Raw genomic sequence first — 20,034 nt, 5'->3', positions numbered from 1 at the left:
GCTGGGAGTGTGTGTTGACCTTTAAGCTCTGAGGTCACCGATGTTCAAGGATTTCTGGTGAAATCATGCAGTTTGGGGATTTTAGAGAGTTAGAGGGGTGGGGTAGAGGAGAGAGGGGGGAGAGAGAGGAGAGGGGGGAGATCTGGGCTTCCCAATCCCCTTATAAGGCGTTTCCCTGCGAGGAGTGGGAGTGGGTAAGAAGGCCGAGCGCTGCAGGATATTCTCACAGGATGTGATGGCTGCACAGCAGCCGTGCGATGTGGACGAAGAGTCAGCTGAGCGGAGCTGAAAGGGTCACTATCGATCTCTGAGAGTGTGTGTGTGTGTGTGTGTGTGTGTGTGTGTGTAAGTGTGTAAGTGTGTGTGTGTCCCCACTGAGGATGTGAAGTCAGCATGATCTGGAGTTTCTCACACATTTATCATCAGCTGATCATGAGGTAAATGTTAAAGTAGTCAGTCCTGACTGTGGTTGTTGTTGTTGTTGTTGTTGTTGTCGTTGTGGTTTTTTAGCAGATGTTTTCTCTCATTGCTTTTAAATCACAGTTCTGATGGAAACAAAACATTATAAGACACTGTAATCAGACTTTAGCTTCAAAATAACACATTATTTACTCCTATATTTAGTCAAAATGTGTGATTTAAGCTCACATCTCGTCATAATAATGACTTCTTATTTCACTTAATATAAGTAAAGGATCTAGTTTTGTCTGCTGTTGAGCAAAATGGAAAAATCACTTTTTGAAATTATGAAAATTGATTTTTATTTCACTTTTTTGGCAGAATTTGTTTAAATGTACTTCCAGCATCATAAGTAAAAGTAGTGATTATTGTGTTTAACGTTGTTAATATTGCTGCGTCAAAGCTTTTCTTTCGCGTTGTTGCTGCTCAGGATTTGAACACGTGCTTCCAGATTTTAGGGGTAAATGTTTTCACAGAGTGGAGATCAATGATAAATCTCAGTAAATCGAAGAAGAAAAACAAAGTTTCGACACTCTTTTGTTTGCTTTGACTCAAATATTTAAGTCTGAGTCGACTAAAACTGAGATTTAAACCATGTGAGACATCTGGGTTAAGATAAGGCAGTTTTCTTTATCTAGATTTAAGGTGCTTTACGGGAACATTTAAAAACAACACAGAGACAAAATTAGAAATAAATCAAATTTATAACAATATGTTTGAATCTCAGTCAAAATTGAACACTTACATTTATTAATATGATCATTTTAATCTGCCTTTAGTTTTTAAAAACATTGTTATTGGTCCTGATGTTTCGTCAGATCTTAAATGATTCAAGCGTTTCTTTTTCGCTGCTTTTTAAGGTCATTTTGTGACTTAACTTCAGATGTTTTTTTCAAACAAACTCTCTTTTTAAGATTGTTGTCGTTTTAGAGTTAATATTCACTCAGAACTGAATAAAGCCTCCATCTGACGCTCTGTGTTACAATCCACGAAAAATAATCCACAGGACCAAAGTCTTCAATCTTAAATTTAAGTTTAAATTTTATTTAGTCCCATACAGACATGACTAGAATGAAAAAAGGGGGGGCTAATCCAGTATCCAAGGTAATTCACCATATAATCCCAAATTACAAATGATTTTACTTTATCTATAAACATTCATTCATTAATTTTTAACTACTTCATCCTTTAGATCACGGCAGCCCAAACTTCTTTTTCCCTTAGAGAAACAAAATTGACTTAATAGTTTGTCAGAGGCCAAAAGTAAGTAAACACTTATGGTGATGATTAGATTTAATGTTTTACCTTACCTTAATTAAGTACCTTTTTTTTTTTTAGCTTTTGTAGTGAACTAACAACGTGACCTTTTATGTTTCTGTCATAAAACTTCAAACATCCAACCAATAAAATACACGAACAAGGATGTAAAAAAGAGAAGAATTATTATTATTTTTTTTTAAACAGTCACATCAACTAAGTGGATTAAGGTTTCCTTCTCGATCCCTTAAAATCGACTCAAACTCACCACGCCAAATAAACAGCAGTTTATTATTTAAATATAGGTTAAAAGAGAATCACAATAACAAACATTGCAAATGTTGAATATTAATACATATAAGAAGACACATTTTGTGTTTTTTTATTATATCAATCATGTGCTGACGTGTAACAAAAGTACTTAAAAGTAGACAAAGTAAGTGATGCGGCTATTTAATATAAAAGAATGTGTGTTTAATATATGAGTAATGATTCTTTTTGCCTTATCTCCCCCCTGCGCTTTTGTTTCCCCCCTGCTCCTGTAATGGTACTTACCATGAGTGTGATACAATGACTCCCACGTTGTCTGCTCTGCATGTTGTTGTTGTTGTGTTTTTAATGTTCTGTTCAGGGGAAACCGATCAGGGAAACGCAGAGTTAATGACAATAATGACTCACCGAGGCCTGAAAGTACAATTTCTGCCCGTTCTAATATAAACACTGAATAATGACATGATGATGATTATGGAAATGATTAAAGCTCCTTGTGCTGAGTCCCCTGCTCAGTGTTTTCACGAGCACATGTGTTCACAGAGAGGCAAAAAGCCCCTGTTTGTGCAGCGTATGGCGGCTTAAAGAGCTCAGTCATAGGTCACACAGCAGGTAGAGCCACTTCCCTCTCTTCCTTCCCCCGGTGCTGGCTTATATCGACTCGCTGCTCGCTTCCTGCATTCATTCATTCATGTGCGTCTCTCTGACTCTGATCCTCTGGACTCTGTCTGCTCTGCAGCACCATGGCCGTCCTCCAGCTGCTCGTCCCACTCCTGGCCAGCTGTGTGGTGGCATCAACAGGTCCTCCTCCTCCTCTTCATCCTCCTCATCCCCGACACCTCTCTCCATGCCAAGTAGTAAGTAAAGATGCACGCACAACTCTTTTTTTTTTTTTATCTTCTTCTGGGCACATTCCTCACATTTCTTTTTAGATAAATACAGTAAATCCTCATAAAATAGGAGTTTATTTTACCGGTTGCCCCTAGCAACCCATCCATCATGTGCTTTTACATAAAAAAAGATTTGAAAGATTCTCTGACGACTGCTTGACAAATTATTTGGCTTCACTAAGGAGCAGTCGTGTATAAAGTACAAGTATGTAGAAGTTAAAGTCACTTTTTTATAATATTACTTAAGTAAAAGTCTTAAAGTATATGACATTTACTGTACTTCAGTATAAAAAGTACATTTGCTGATATATAATGTACTTAAGTTTTCATGGGGGATCAGTGGTAGGGCGAGTTGTCTGTCAACTGGAAGGTTGTGGGTTCAATTCCTGGCTCTGCTAGGCTATATATGTCCTTGAGCAAAGACACTTAACACCATGTTGCGTCGTGTGAATGAGTGAAAACTAGTGCAAATACAGACCATAATAGACCACCCTTCTTCTTCTTCTGATTTTGTTTGGTAGTAACAAAGATCGTCAGAGGAAATGTAGAGTAAAAGTAAAGTAGTGATACTTGGATTTTGTACTTAAGTATTTGTACTTTGTTACATTACAACAGTGCAGAGGAGACACGTCGTTCCTGTGCTGCTGTACCGTGACGTCTCAGATTCACTTCATAGAAACAATGTTACGTTCAATACTCAGCTGTGGCATAAAACGGAGAAATCTGAAAATGACTCAGGTCCTCATTGTGAAACAGGTTCTGTTTCATGTTCGTCTTTTTCTAAAAATAGAGCCGACACTGAAACTAAACCGTCACCACTTTTGTTTATTGTTTCTATAAATAACCAGGCATTGATTTGACTTGAGTTGTTGATTTTAGAAGGAGAATGTTTTTATTAATCACTCCATTAGAGACCAAATAACACTCAAATAAAACATGAGTCAGGATTAAAAGTAAAGCTGTTAGATATTAAATAAAATGTACTTTATTATATACTATATAGACAATATGAATATATTTAAAAACAGAAGCTGTGCTGCATAGATTAGGTGCAAAATGTGTGTTAAACAAGAAATATGACACTTTAAATTCTTCTACATAAGAATGTGTAGACGCTTGGGGGGAAAACATGATGAGAAAGGGAGATTTTGTATTTATACACTATATTTTCTTAAGAAATGAACAGAAAAGTCCAAACTGAAGATTTAATTTGCAGGATTTTAAAGTCAGTATGTACCGAACGATTGATCTCTTGCTTTTATAATATTCAAATATTCAAATATTCTATCGAAAATGATTCAGTTCACCAAAGGAAAACACGCTTTATCTCAGATAAAGAGACACTGAAGTGTATTTAAGTGCTGACACACGTGTTGTTGTTGTTGCTGTGAGTCAAATCCACCAAATGTGTTGTCTTTTCCTTTCTTACTGTTTTTGTTGCGCGGTCTGCCTCAGAGTCAGAAATCAGAAACAGGATTACTGTCAACCCCGGATTTTTTACTAACAAATCAGTGATACGTTTGAAAGGAGGAGGAGGAGGAGGAGGAGGAGGAGGAGGAGGAGATGACTGGAAACAGAAGGATGGAGACGAGGCGTGTCTGAAGCCTCGTGTTTCCTTCAGCTGAGCCTCACAATATACTGCGTTTTTACATTTTTCATCCTGGAGTCAGTTTAGGACCATGGTTCAAACTTGGCAGGTTGTAGGTCAGCGGTAGAGTAAGTGGCCAGGTTCGATTCCTGCTAGTCTTGTGCCAATGTGTCCATAAATAAAAGACCATTTACCAGGAGGGCAACCAGTGTGTGCAGGGCCTGACTATGGTGGCGTTTGGAGAACAAAAACAGGATTGGTAGAAATGTGACGGATACAGATCGAGTTGAACTTCTCTTGTGTAATTATCCCAATTTCACCAGAAATACACACAAAAAAAAACCTCAAACTTGGTAGAGCTTGTGACCCGAGTTCAATATCTCCTCTATATCTAAAGACTATTCAATAGAGGCAAATATACCTTTAAAGAAAAACCTGGACCACAAAAAGAGGCACATATTGACCAGGTACTGGCTTAAAAAGTACAAATAGGACCATGCTGTAAGTTGGAAATCAGTGTTTTCCTTTTGGTTTCTCACCTTGGTTCCTCTACTGATGTTTCGCTACATTATTACCATGACGACACTTTCATGAACCTCACACACACACACACACACACACACACATATACATGTATGACCATGTGACGCACACAATGGTCAGGTTGCCACGGTGCAAACCAGACGGTCAAGATGTCACAGCAGTGAAGCTTGTTGTCCTTGTTCTGCTGATTTCTAACCACAGTACAGTAGACGAAGAGGGACGTCCTGTTCTGTTCCTGCAGTAGCTCTTAAATAAATAAATAAATAAATAAATGTGTTTGTTTCTTGTAAGCAACAGGGAAATGCCACTCTCAGGATACCACAAATGTGCCGTGAAGCTAAATGTGCGCCCGCCTCGCGGAGGGAACGCAGACAGGTTTTATGAGCTGTCTTGCACGCGGAGGTCTCTCCTCACACATGTGGCTCCAATTATAAACTACACTCAATAACTTAAATAGTCGAAACTATTGAGGAAAAAAACCGGGGTGAGAGGTTGAGGGAAACTATGCTGGTATTAAAAAAAGTGAGGTGTGTTCTCTTATGTGTCTGATTAACGTTTCACGTCGAAGTTGAGGAGAATGCTCGCGATGCCGTTTGTCAAGAATTAGGAGTTAACTTTCTGGATTCCTTTTAAAAGTCATTGTTAAGGGGCTTTTTTTTTTGTTATTATTAACAACTCACCATTATAAACCCCCAGAGGACGGCGTTTCTGCCAAGAACATGTCGTGGACGCACTGACTCATAACTCAACCTCCCTTTAAACGTTTGCTCTGTGTTGTGTCCCGGTCAGTGGATCCTGGCCGAATGCCGACATAATCAGGCTGGTGTTTGTCTTGGTTCGCAGGTCCAGATGGACGTGTTCTGCAGCGACCTCAGCCTCCGGAGCGCGCCGGTCGACCTTCCTCCCGGTGTGCAAACGCTGGACCTTTCTCGTAACCAGGTGCAGAATCTCAGCCAGGAAACGCTGGCGTACCACTCCGACTTCCACCGCCTCAATCTTCACTCCAACAGGATCCACTTCATCCAGCCGGACCTCTTCAAAGACATGACGGACCTTAAAGTTCTGGATCTGTCCAAGAACCATCTGAATGTTTTTGCTCTTTCCAAAATAAACATCGGGCCTCTCACGGCTGTAGAGTCCCTCGATCTGTCCAGCAACGGGCTGTACACGGGCATGTCGGACTATTTTCTGGCAGATTCCCCGTCACTGACAAACCTTTCCCTGAACGGCAATAGCATCACCAAAATAGCACAGAACGCCTTCAGTGGATCCCCGTCCCTGGTGAAGATCAGCCTCCACAATAACGTCATCCTGGAGATTGAGAATGGAGCTTTTGACTCACTGCATCATCTGACCGAACTGGATTTGTCCAAAAACTCAATCACGTGCATCACAAACTTCAATTTGTACACTTTAGAAGTGCTCAACCTCAGCAAGAACAGCATCGGGCTTTTCCAGAGTGCAAGCACGGATAACTGGTTTGACCTTTTGTATCTCGACCTGAGTGAAAACAAAATGCTTTACTTTCCGTCTCTCCCCAGAGCCAACGTGCTTGAATATCTTGACATTTCGCGCAACCGTCTCCAGAGCACAAACGTCTCAGGAAGTCCTGAGAAAAATACAAAGGTTGTTTTAAGTAAACTTCAATTTCTGGACATGAGTTACAACCAACTCAAGAGCATACCAGAGTCCTTTTTCTGCTTCATGAGCTCACTCAAGGTCCTGAATGTCAGCAATAACTGTATCGACTCGTTTTCCATCTCTGTTGATGGTCTTCTTCCTTCAGTGAAGGTGATAAACCTCAGCTTTAATTCCCTGCAGAGTCTGACATTTGGGGAAAGCACTATGCAAACATTAGAAAAACTCTTCTTACAAGGAAACAACATCGCCACCCTTGACCATCAAATATTCCAAAGGCTTCCAAGTATCAAGTACCTGCAGCTCCAGCAGAACAACCTGATCATCTGTGAGACGGGGGGAAAACAGCGTGCACCTGCACCGTCAGACCAAAACCAAGAGCATCCTCCGGGTTGTGTTTCCTTCTCTTCTGTTCCCACCTTGCACTTTCTGTACCTCTCTGAAAACAATCTGCAGACGCTGCCTGCAAACATATTTGCCAACACCCCTCTGAAGTTACTGGACCTGTCCCTGAATCCAGGCTTGGACATGGACAAAGACTCGCTCTCTGGACTTGAACACTCTCTGGTTCACCTCCTCCTGAGTGAAAACAACATTTCCAGGCTCAACACGGACCTGTCCTTGCTGAAGAGTCTCAAACATGTGGACCTGTCCACCAACCAGTTGACGTCTCTACCGACGTGGAACAAGGAGTCCTCCATCGAGTCCTTAAACCTGCAGAACAACAACCTGGTCACCCTGGAGTACAGCACCATGGTCGCTCTGGAGCACTCACTAAAGACCCTCTACATGGGCTCCAACCCTCTGAACTGCTGCAGCAACCTCGGCTTCCTCCACATGGTCCAGCGCTCGGCCGTGGTCGTTCCCGACATCGAGACTGTGACCTGCGTTCACACGGACTTTTCAGAGCCGGTCAACATCGAGAGGTTGACCGAGGGAATGTGTCACGAATCCGGCACTTCAACGTATCTTATTGTTTGCTTAGTGGCATTGATAGCTGTCATTATCATGTTGGCGCTTTTAGTTAAACGTTGCCTTTCAAGAAAACGGAAGCGCAACAGGAGTTTTACCGCGTAATATGAAGGAATGGTGAACGTGCACCATGAAGACGTTCAGATGTTGACTTTATGGTCATTGGAGGGTTGGTGGTTTTAAACAGATACAACATAGAAACGTGAATGTCGTGTCTGTGATGTCACCCAGAGTCGTACCCGAAGCCTTGGAGTGGGTTTTTGGACATAGTGAAGGAAGATGCAGAGATGTGTGAAGTCAAAAGCGACCACGAAGGACAACCTGTTCTGAAACCAGAACTTCTGTGAAAAAGGATTCACTTTGTTTTTTTAAAGAGAAGTTTGGAGTTTTGGACAGACTAGATCCTCATGATGTGTTCAGAGGAATCACGTGGATTTTGGAAGATTCTACTGTATAAATGTAAAAAAGTGGTGTTTGTTTATTCCGACCGACGAACCTCTAAAGAATTTCAGGTGGGAATAAACAAACACCACAGTCAAACTCAGTCCACTATATTTGTTGCCTGTTCATGCTCGGTTTTAATATGAAGTCACATGCCGCACATCACTTTTATTGAATGTAGAAGGAAAATCCACTTTAAAACACTTCATCACTGTTGACCGTTTTCTCTCACATGCAGCCGTGAAATCTTAAAAGAGAAGATCACCACCAATTAGCTTAGCTTAATTTAGCTCAACATAAAGACAGGAAGCAGCGGCATAAAAGGTCGCTTAGTTCTGCGCAAGGACAATAAAAAGTCTTTCAACATATAATTTCTTATATTCTTCTTTTTAGCATAAGTTATCACAATTTATGTTAAAAAAAAGTGGGGTTATGTGTTTGAATCATTCTTATTTTGTGTAGTAACTCCAGGAAGTTGCAGGAAACAAAGAACATGGCCAACTTTGCTAACAGTAAGATGCTAGTTGTGAAAGATTTTAGTTTGAACTGACCCTTTAAATTAATAAAATGACTTATTAATATTTGAAAACAATAAGATAAAAAAAATAGAGCTTTATATTTTTCATTCAGAATGAGCCAGGCTAGCTGTTTCCATCTGTTTACGCTCTTTATGCTAGGATAAATTAAGCTAAACTAAGCTAACCATATGTTGATCTTCTCATATTACAGTAAATGCAGATTATTTTCTAAAGGTTTAACGATTTATTTAAAAAAACAAGAAAAACAAAAAACAAAAACAACAACGATGGACAGATTAACTACAGTGTTACGACGATGTGAAAGTGTAATTTTGCTTTAAGCTAAAAAACCGAAGAAGAAAACACTACAAAAACAAAAAGCTCTCGATTCTTGGATGATGAAGTTTTTTTTATCAGATGAAGAACGCCGTCCTTTACCTTTTATTTACTTAGCACTTTATATTTTTGTATATATATATATGTGTGTGTGTGTAACATGCTGTATATCTTACTTTGTGAACACTAAAAAAAAGAGTAATACTAGACAAAACAAACAGGACATATTTTGATATAATTTATTTTTCTTACTCTAAAGATTGATGTGGATATTTTTTAAACCATTATGTCATCGTTTATCCCACAATAATGATTAATTTGACATGTTTAAATACTCATTCATTCAAAAAAGATAAACACTGAAATTAAAAAACTGTGATAGGGAAGTAGGATATTGGCGCTGTTTAGTCACAGGATACACTGGGATCCACACCTTTCATGTTTTCAGTTGAAATGATTTGTAACATTTCACATTCTGTCGTGTAAAAAAACAAACAAACTTGTTTTTACACTTAAATATTGTGTTTGTGAACTTATTTGGGTGACAAATAAATATGTAAACCTCTGAACACTGTAGTGACACCAGCACTGGGCAGTTTATCCTGATTTCCTGTTGTTATTTTATGGTAATATTGTGTGTGTGTGTGAAATAGGTGAGATTTCTGTATGAAAAATGTGAAGTTACTCCTAAAACACACTTAATAACACATTAGGCAGAATTTATATTTCCCAAAATATCACTTAACGCACTTTATGGTTTATTTTTTAAAAGGGTTTAAGGAAGATTTATGGTGAAATAATTCAGCAACATTAAACTGAACTTAACTTCTTAAACTGACTCTCGAATATTTCATTCCACTTAATTATTATTTATTTCTATACTGATTAACATGCCATATATTGTGTTTCATTAGCTGTGATTCATGGCTTATTTAATGCCTCATACGTTATTATAGATCATTCATAAACTTTTATTCAAAAACCACCTTTAGTACAAATCTTTGCTTGTCTTTTCATCTTATTTTTAATCTGAACCAAAGTCTAAAGTTGATGTGTTTATAGACATAAACAGTGACATGTAAATGAGTCACTACACACAGATTTGCTTTTGTTAGGAGGATTAATACTGTAATTAGCTTTTAATTAATTTATTTCAAACATTGACGGGCAGGATGTGAAGACAGAAAAACAGAAATAAAACCAGATTAAAAAGATAACTAGACGCTGCTGTTAAAAATTAAAAATACCAGTCCCTACAATGTCAATGATTACATTTTAAGGTTAAGGTAAAGGTTTATAAGGTTAGGACAGTAGTAGTTAAGGTTAAAGTTAAGGTTAAGGGTTAGAGTTTGTCTCCAGGAAATTGATGTAAGTCAATGGAGTGTGTGTGTGTGTGTATAGTAATGGGTTGCAGGTGTGTGTGTATGATTACAGGTGTGTGTCATTGCCTGATTGTGTGTGTGTGTGTGTGTGTGTGTGTGTGAGTGTCTTCAGTGGATCCTGGGAGTCGACTGGTCCTGAACAGGAAGTTCCAGCATGAAGAGCGCATCATCGCAGGTGCGGTGGACTTTTCTTAAACCTCTCAGTGACAGACGGTCAACAGACATTGTGCTTTCTTTTAAAACTGTGTGTCTAAAGTGATGCTGGTGTTTTTTGGGGGGAGTTTGGAAGACATAGTTTCCTCATTTGTGCTGAGATCAGGTTTTCCCTTGTTTATGAACATGAACTTGAGTTTGGGAGTTGGATTCATTTCAAGAAAATGTTGCGTCTCCTGCTGAAAATGTGAAATATTCAGGGGTTTTTCTTGATTATCTGTCGTCACATAACCGTGACGATGTGGCTTCTGACTCAGTGTGATGGATATTTATGAAAAGAAACCCAATTGTTGATATGTGTCTTCTGATCACATATCTGTCAAATGATTTGCATAGCATGTGACTTCCTGTCACCAGTCACCAGTGTGTGCAGTGCTGGCTTTGATAGTGTTTGGATTAAAAATGACAGATATTTTAGGTCTGTGATTATAGAACGTATAGTTGAATTTTGTGTGAACTGAGCTTTTATAGTCTTAATTAAAGAACTACACTGGATTAGACCCAAACCTGAGGCTTTTAATTTGATAGTCCTGACCTTTTTCCCCTGGCCTTCCATTCTACCTCATCTGTCTTCTTCTTTTTTCCTCCCGTGTTTACGTTGAGATTAAGTCATGATTAAGGCTGAGAAAGTGCTGTTCACGTCATCTTCACTGACGTTTTTACATTCGGTGACTCAGCACTTCCCCTCCTCCTCACAGTCACTGAAGCTAATTTACCGTCCAGGGTGGTACAGGAAGTGGTCAAAGGGCCGTCCTGTAATTCATCATCTTCATTAAGACATAAATAAGAATCTCTCTGATGCTGGACTGAAATCTTCTCCGATAAAAATGAGCTTTTGTCTTAACAACTACAACACGTCACCGTGTGTTTGTGTTTAAAATAAATCCAGAGCTGTTTAAACAGAGTTAAGAGTTTTGATTACGTCTGAATATAAATAAAAGTTTAGTATTTATATTTCAGTTTAGTCTGAGGCAAAACTTGATAAATAAATGATTAAAGCTATTTTTATACGCGAACAAGACTTTGAAGCTTGAAAAAGGGGAGTCCCCCCCCCCCCCAGGAAGATGCTGAGTCATTCTGGGCCCCATCTTCTGTCTTTCACCATAAATTATAACAATAAAAAAAATCAACTGCAGGTTTTTATATTTATGATTGAGAATTTGTAGTTACCGGAAAACCCCTGACATAAACTACATCCTTCTTTATCTGGTGTGTGAAACTGATTTCTACATGTGATAAATACTTTACACTCACATGTCTAGACTGTGTTTACATGAGTGGAAATCACGTCTGTTTCCATTTTACTGGAGAAAGACAAGTGTCATCTTTATCATCTGAGGCGTTCAAGTCCCTTTTAACAAAGGCAGAATTAGATCCTTAAATACTGATGCTACTGTACATTAATGAACCTTTCATTGACCTGTATCATCACCAGAACAGAAAATGTTTATTTTTGTGACATTAGATTGAGGCGTCTCATCAACAGAGTAGGCTGATATATTCTCTCATGCACAGATTATGAATGTAACAACAAACAAAAAAGGAGTCTTGCCTGGATGTACAATGTGTGTGTGTGTGTGTGTGCACGCACCACTGCTGTTGTGTTTCGTCATAACTTTAATTAATGTTAACAGATTAGAGTGTTCCTGTTTAATTCAATTGTGGTCAAATTGTGGTCATTGGAAACTAGTTCTTATCCAGTAGAAACTGAGTTTAAACTAGTTTTTGACCAGTGTAAACTTGATGATAATAGTTTTTAACTTTAAACAAGTTTTGGCTCATGGAAATGGCATTTAAGTAAGTTCTTGTCCAGTGGAAACTGTGTTGGTTAGTTTGGGACCAGTTTAAATGAGTTCTTGACCACTTTAAACAAGTTATTTTCTTGTGAAAACTGCATTTAAACTAGTTTTTGACCAGGTTATACAAGTCTTTGACCAGTGAAAACTCTCCAAACTAATTTTTGACCAGTTGAAACTTTGTTCAAATTAGTTCTTGTCCAGTGGAAACTGCATTTAAACTAGTTTTTGACCACTTTAAACAAGTTATTTCTTGTGAAAACTGCATTTAAACTAGTTTTTGACCAGGCTATGCAAGTTTTTGACCTGAGGAAACCGTATAAACAAGTTTTTGACTAATGGGAAAGGTTAACTCCAGCATTAGCCACAAATGAGCAGTTGCAAGGTCACATGTGGAAACACAAGTGACTTTGAACTCACCATATTGGACCTAGTTAGTTCCAGCCATGATGTCATTGCAGTCTCCTGCGCATAATCCATCATTAAAATAAACTACATTATTGTTGCTGTGGATGAACTTAATCCACTGCTTAAGCACTGGCTGCTACTGGAGAGTCTCATCAACTCTTCAGTGATGAAGATGGATGACTCCAGTGTGTTTCTCCTCGCCAGTGTTTATTTGCAATAAGCCAGACGACTAAATAATGAGGCGACACAGAGCACAGTCTGGACGGATCAATGAACACAAAACGAGAGTATTACTCCATCGCTGAAACACTCTAAATATTCATGACCAAACGAGACGACTTCATTCTAAGGTGATTTATTTTTCCAGTGTGGTGAACTCTCTCTGGGGGAAAAGTAAAAGAAATAGACGGTAGTGGAAGCTTCTCCTCTTCACTGGGAGCTGCGGCCTCAGAGGGGCCTATACTGGTTTCCTCCCAGTTCAAGTCTACGTGATTGAAGCTTCTCTCAGTCAGAGACAAAACAAAGCAGTCGTCGTCGCAGATGTGATGTACCACCCTGCCTGAAGGCATCATTTCCTCTGGAACACGCTTCCTGTTCTCCTGTTGTAAAATTCCAGCCCGTTTTCTCCTCCTTCCTCTTGTTTATGAGATGAGCGACGGGCAGAGATTGAATCAGCGGAGGCCTACGTGGAGGCATCGCCTTTCCTTAATTGGAAGCAGACCGCAGTCACTTTTCCTCCTCTTTGTGAGCAGGCATCGAGTCATAAATAAACATCTACCTGTTTTTTAGTCACAGTGAGATTAAAGAAGGAGGTTTTATTAGAGGAGCAGACGAGGAGCAGGTCACTTAGTCATGGAGGGGTTTATCACACAGTGAGATGAAAGGGAAAACTGAGGATCTGTAAACAAACAAAACACACACAAAAAAATGTCTTTCCGTAAACATGCATTTCTTAAAGAGATAGTTTGGTTGTTTTTTTTTAATGATGATGTACTCTAAAGATTGGTATGAACCAACCTGGGACTCGCTGGAGGGATTTAAGCCACTTAACTTAAAAAGTGAATCTAATAAAATCTTCACCTGCGTAAGTCTATGGGATTCTCTGCAGCTTTTCCTCATGATTAGACAGTAATTTCCAGCTGGAAACTGAGGTTTGTAAACAGCTTAGTCCCCCTGTACCAAATACCCTAGAGAAAATCCGCTGGCTAGAATTAATTCCCCACAGGATTAATAAAATATCTATATAATAATAATAATATAAATAATATAATAATATAAAACTACCACTTGTCATTCCACTGTAATGCCAAGTTTTGTCGAGAGGAAACTGTGCTCAAACTAGTTTTTGACCAGTTCAAACTAGTTTTGGTCAGTGGAAACTGTGCTCAAACTAGTTTTTGACCAGTTCAAACTAGTTTTTGACCAGTGGAAACTGTGCTCAAACTAGTTTTTGACCAGTTCAAACTAGTTTTGACCAGTTCAAACTAGTTTTTGACCAGTGGAAACTGTGCTCAAACTAGTTTTTGACCAGTTCAAACTAGTTTTGACCAGTTCAAACTAGTTTTGACCAGTTCAAACTAGTTTTGACCAGTGGAAACTGTGCTCAAACTAGTTTTGACCAGTGGAAACTGTGCTCAAACTATTTTTTGACCAGTTCAAACTAGTTTTGACCAGTGGAAACTGTGCTCAAACTAGTTTTGACCAGTGGAAACTGTGCTCAAACTAGTTTTTGACCAGTTCAAACTAGTTTTGACCAGTTCAAACTAGTTTTGGTCAGTGGAAACTGTGCTCAAACTAGTTTTTGACCAGTTCAAACTAGTTTTTGACCAGTGGAAACTGTGCTCAAACTAGTTTTTGACCAGTTCAAACTAGTTTTGACCAGTTCAAACTAGTTTTTGACCAGTGGAAACTGTGCTCAAACTAGTTTTTGACCAGTTCAAACTAGTTTTGACCAGTTCAAACTAGTTTTGACCAGTTCAAACTAGTTTTGACCAGTGGAAACTGTGCTCAAACTAGTTTTGACCAGTGGAAACTGTGCTCAAACTATTTTTTGACCAGTTCAAACTAGTTTTGACCAGTTCAAACTAGTTTTGACCAGTGGAAACTGTGCTCAAACTAGTTTTGACCAGTGGAAACTGTGCTCAAACTATTTTTTGACCAGTTCAAACTAGTTTTGACCAGTGGAAACTGTGCTCAAACTAGTTTTGACCAGTGGAAACTGTGCTCAAACTAGTTTTTGACCAGTTCAAACTAGTTTTGACCAGTTCAAACTAGTTTTGACCAGTGGAAACTGTGCTCAAACTAGGTTTGACCAGTGGAAACTGTGCTCAAACTAGTTTTTGACCAGTTCAAACTAGTTTTTGACCAGTGGAAACAGTGTTCAAACAATTTTCTGACCTGTTTAAAACAAGTATTTGACAAGTGGAAACTGCATGCAGTCACCATTAGATGACCTTCTCCAGCTGGAAAGTGGGGGTTTTAAATAGCTTCGTCCTCCTGCCCCAAAGCCCATAGAGAAAATTGTACATCACAGGAGTTGTTGATCCCCTGCTGCCTCCATTACAAAGTTCAAATGTGTTATTTTGTCACTTTGCTGTTTGAAATGCTTCATTCAAATTCTCGTCAGGGACACAAACCGATGACACAAGGCAGTGGGAGACCTGCAGCTCATGTGTCCCTGTGAATAAAACACTATGGAATTTGGTACAGACTCTATAATTACAGTTGTGACAGTTTTTGATTGGCACTGCTGTAGGATAATATTTCAAAGACCCTCAGTTTGCTGTGTTTTTGTCGTATTTCTCCAGAAGTATCCGACTATTTAAATAACAATCTACTGAACCTTTCATCTAAGACTTAAATGAACATTGTTTTTTTCGTATAATTTGACTCTACAGTCATAAAATTGTCTGACCTACTTCTGTCTCCGCCTCCATTTTTCTGCTGAGTCATACCAGACAACCATGATGTATATATGTGCGTGATAGTGACTCAATTTAGCATCCATGCCTTTTCATTTCTCAGAGGTTATCAGTGGAGATGTCTCATTTGACCTCTGACCTTTGTGTGTGTGTGTGTGTGTGTTTTTGAGTGGCTGTGCCTTGCTCCACAGTCTCTGGGTGGCTGGTAAACCTAGATAAGACAGCATCCTATTATTCATCCTGGCCAAAAAAAGTGCTCCCACACACACTCCTCATTATCCTGATTTATCACTGAAGATCATGGGAAAGGTCAGAGGTCGCCGCTTATTTTCCAGTTCCACACGATTCTCTCTCTCTCCCCCCCAGTTATCTTGTTGTTGTTGATGTTGTTGTTGTTGTTCGTTGAGTAATAGACTCAGCAGCTGTTGTGAATGTTTTATATGCTGAGGAGGGTAAACCACACACACACGGTTTTTAACCAGTGGGAACTGTTTTCAAACTAGTTTTGACCAATGGGAACTGCGTTTAAATTAGTTTTTGACCCGTTTAAACTGTATTTAAACATGTAAACTTGTATTTACATGTTTTTGACCAATTACACTAGTTTTGACCAATGGGAACTGCGTTTAAACATGTTTTTGACCAATAACAGTAGTTTTTGTCCAGTGTAAACTGTATTTAAACAGGTTTTTGACCAATTACACTAGTTTTTGTCCAATGTAAACTGTATTTAAACATGTTTTTGATCAATTACACTAGTTTTTGACCAGTGGAAACTGTATTTAAACATGTTTTTGACCAATTACACTAGTTTTTGACCAGTGGAAACTGTATTTAAACAGGTTTTTGACCAGTTTGCACTAGTTTTTGACCACACACACAGGTTTGCACAGTTTTTCTTCTTAGAACATTCCACTGACTTCCAGTCATGTGGACAACCTCAACAAAATGTTTATCTCTATCTTTAACGTAACCATAAATCAAATCTTAGCCCTAATCTTAACCAGTGTCTGAGAAATGAGGTTCTGCCGCATAAGGACTAGATGTTGGTCTCTATAAGGACCACTGGTCCTGACACGGTCAGTGTTTATGCCAGAAAAGGTCTTAAAGAAGTAAAATAAATTACAAGTGTAAACACACACAGTCAGGACAATGGTATCAAACATCCTGCCTCTGTTGTCTCTGTAAAAAGAAAAGCACAGACATATTTACTCTGCTCTGCTTTGAGGTTCGTCCAACAACATCGAGCCCTGAATTGAAGCACAGGATGATTCAGTTTTTGGACTCAGGCTGTTTGTTTTACGAGCAGGACAAACATGTGGGCATGTGGATCTGAGATAAACACAATATTACGCAGAATTTCCCTTTTTTATTCTCTGTAGCACATGTTGCAAGAGTTAATTTATTGACCGACGTCGGGCGGCGGCCGAGGATAACGTAAGTGTGCTTGGCAGTTCAGCGGGATTGTGAAAGTTTGCCCGAGTGTTTTTGTGAGAAAAGGTTCGGCCAAATTACAAAACAACAACAAAGATTTGTCCAGATTTGAGAGATTGACTCCTGATGAGAAGACATATCCAATAATTACTGTGGTCAAAAAATGTCACTGTGAATAATCCTTTGAACCACAAGTATGTTTTTTTATTTATGGATTCATTTTGCATCATAGAAATGTTAATAATGTGAATTACAAATCATTCCAGATCAATATCACTTTTATTTTGAAAAAATGTACCTTTAATTTCTCTGTGAGATGAATAAAGTATCTATCTATCTATCTAATCACTTGACCACCCCCTGCTGACCAGACCAGGCGCTCAGTGGCTTATTTGAATTTGAGACGGCAGCTTTAATTCTTTTATTCTTATTCTTTCCTTTAAAATCCCTGAAACTGCAGTAAATGGTTTTGACAGGAAGTAGCTAAACATTGCCTCATGTGTGGAGGGAAATTGGGTTGAGTGAAATGAAAATACTGCAATTACAGATGCATCTGGATAAATACATTTATTATAATTCTGTTTTGTACACTTGTCAAACAACAGAATGTGTTATTTACTGAACAGATGCAATGACTAGATTCAGTTGCCCAGTTTTCCAAAGGCAAGGCAGGTAAATTAAGATAGACTTGGAAATTATAAGAGATAAAAGTGTGATTTGCTAATAAAAGTTCTACAATTATATGAATATTTAAGAGAAAGCTTCAGTGAACAATGTTTCCAGGCCTCAGGTATTCAGGAAGTTTGTTCTACAGGTTCTGCTTCTGGGAAAACGCACAGTAAACCTGTCCCAGATGATCTTAGAGCTCTGGATGCTTCATAGGGAACTAATAAGTCTACCATGTATTTTGGTCCAAGACCATTCAGCGCTTTGAAGACCCAGAGTGAGATTTTGAAATCTATCCTTTGACTCACGGGAAGACAGTGTAGTGATCTGAGGACCGGTGCGTGATGTGGTCCACTTTCCCGGTATTAGTCAGGACTCCAAATAAGTAGAAAGACATTTTGAGACTTGACTCAGGGCAAAAATACATGACATTGTGTGAACTGCAGCTGCAGGAATGTTGTTGCTGTCGTTGCTGCAGCTCCAGCCCCGGTGATAAATGACATGTTGGAGGAAACTCCTTCCTAAAGCCTTCACACCCATGATCTTTCCTGTACATGGTTCTGCTCCCTGTAACAGTCAAAAACAAAGCAACAGTCCAACAAACACAGTCTCCTGGTGTGAGACATAAGGAAAAAGATCCAGGTCACTGAATATCTGTATCGACAGCTCAGCTGGAAGAGTTTATGTGTGTTTTTAAAAAAATGTATCATCACTTCTCAGGGATTTTCCAACACCCAATAATATACATATATAGATATGGTTCAGACTCAGAATCACATGGTAGGATGGCCCTCACGGCTGCCACCCTGCCAGCAGGTGGCGCTATGCCCTTGACTCGGTCTCTCGTCTGACATTTCGAGCACATCGGTCAATATTCAGCAAAGTTACAGGCCACTTCCTGTTTCGTGGCAAAATGGCGGCTAAATTCGAACAACATCCTGTTGAGTTGAGGGCTAATGGACTTTTTTTTGATAATTTGAAGATAAGAGAGTTAAAACTGGATCCTTTCAGCAGCTTTTAAAAGAGGAAAGAGAAGTACGTCCAGCAGGTGGCAGCATTTCCTTAGGTGGTGTTTTTTTTTGTTCTAGCAAAAATGTTTTGGAATATCTACAATTTCAGCTGCCATTTTTGTATTGTATTGTGTTCAATGAGGACATGAACGTTGATTAATCACAGGTGGAGCTGCTCCTGCACAAAGACACACTGATTTGAAGGCCATGGTGTACTTTCCATGACTTGGTACATTCCACTCGTCCCCTCTGTGTCGATCTATTTGGAATGTTCCACTTCCCTTGTCGGAGATTCTTCCACGCGGAGACGGAAACAACAAGAGGACGAGGAGCAGCGGGGTAACTGCTGTTTAAAAATGACCCACACATGTATTAGATGTTCTGTTGACGCTCTGTTCATACCTGCTGTTAACATCCGACCTGAGCGATCCGATCACAGGTGTTCAGATTGCACCTGCTACTGCTAATGTGACGTCACTGCTCCACAGTAAACACACGATCACCGTCTAACCATGTACGATATGTACCAGTATATAGTTCACAATAAAAACGTTTTAATGTATTTTGTACTGCAATGACCACATTTGAACACTTTAAACTGGATACTACTTTGTCTCATCATGTCTCATGACTGAAGACCTGCAAACAGCTGCAGTTAAAGGCACAGTTCATGTGTTTTCAAGCATGGTTGAATGAGGTCATTATCATCACAATTTAGGGCAATAAGAAAAAAACAAAACAAGCCATGACTTGACAGTGAAGAGTAGAAAGAGGCTTCTGGCAGTGCTGTCACGAAATACATCAGAATCCTCTGTTAAATATTGAGATTTTACAAATGTTTTCAGGATTTTTAAACTCTTTGTAACTGATCTACATCTTTGTTTGGACCAGGTCCAGGACCATGAGCCGGCAGGAGCAGGAGGACGCGGAGGAGCAGCGCAGTGGAGCAGGTGTGTGGTAGCTGCTGCTTAAAAATGATCCACACATGTATTGGATGTTCTGTTGATGCTCTGTTCACACCTGCTGTTAACATCCGACCTGAGTGATCCCATCACAGGTGTTCAGATTACACCTGCTACTGCTAATGCTAATGTGACGTCACTGCTCCATATGCAAACACACACCTTTCATTTCATGTCTCTTCACATACAAATGATGTCGTTTTCTGTTTGAAAGACAAAGAATCCAGGAAATGTTAATGTTATTCATTTCAAACCAGGAAATGACGATTCTCAAACGTCTTTTTATTATTGTCCACAAACCAAAAATGATTCAGTTTTAATTCTTTCTTT

General features: G+C 39.1%; 1 protein-coding gene across 1 annotated transcript; it reads left to right on the top strand.

Annotated features, from left to right (window-relative positions):
* The first annotated feature begins 208 nt into the window (after nucleotides 1–208).
* lrrc32 (leucine rich repeat containing 32) lies at nucleotides 209–9,685 on the top strand. The gene is made up of 3 exons (XM_058626401.1): nucleotides 209–437; nucleotides 2,726–2,843; nucleotides 5,851–9,685. The coding sequence occupies exons 1-3, from the start codon at nucleotides 394–396 to the stop codon at nucleotides 7,720–7,722; spliced, it is 2,034 nt and encodes a 677-aa protein (XP_058482384.1). The 5' UTR covers nucleotides 209–393; the 3' UTR covers nucleotides 7,723–9,685.
* The last annotated feature ends 10,349 nt before the right edge of the window (nucleotides 9,686–20,034 follow it).

The sequence above is a fragment of the Solea solea genome, chromosome 4 (assembly GCF_958295425.1).
Source record: "Solea solea chromosome 4, fSolSol10.1, whole genome shotgun sequence".
NCBI lineage: Eukaryota > Metazoa > Chordata > Actinopteri > Pleuronectiformes > Soleidae > Solea > Solea solea.
Note: the sequence above shows the minus strand (reverse complement) of the source record. Positions and strands in the feature narration are given on the sequence as shown.

Excerpts from the sequence above, each read along its gene's own strand:
- lrrc32 (XM_058626401.1), top strand. The coding sequence starts at position 394 with ATGATCTGGAGTTTCTCACACATTTATCATCAGCTGATCATGAG. Across the intron at positions 438-2,725 it reads TATCATCAGCTGATCATGAG|CACCATGGCCGTCCTCCAGC; the intron begins GTAAATGTTAAA and ends TCTGCTCTGCAG. Across the intron at positions 2,844-5,850 it reads ACCTCTCTCCATGCCAAGTA|GTCCAGATGGACGTGTTCTG; the intron begins GTAAGTAAAGAT and ends CTTGGTTCGCAG.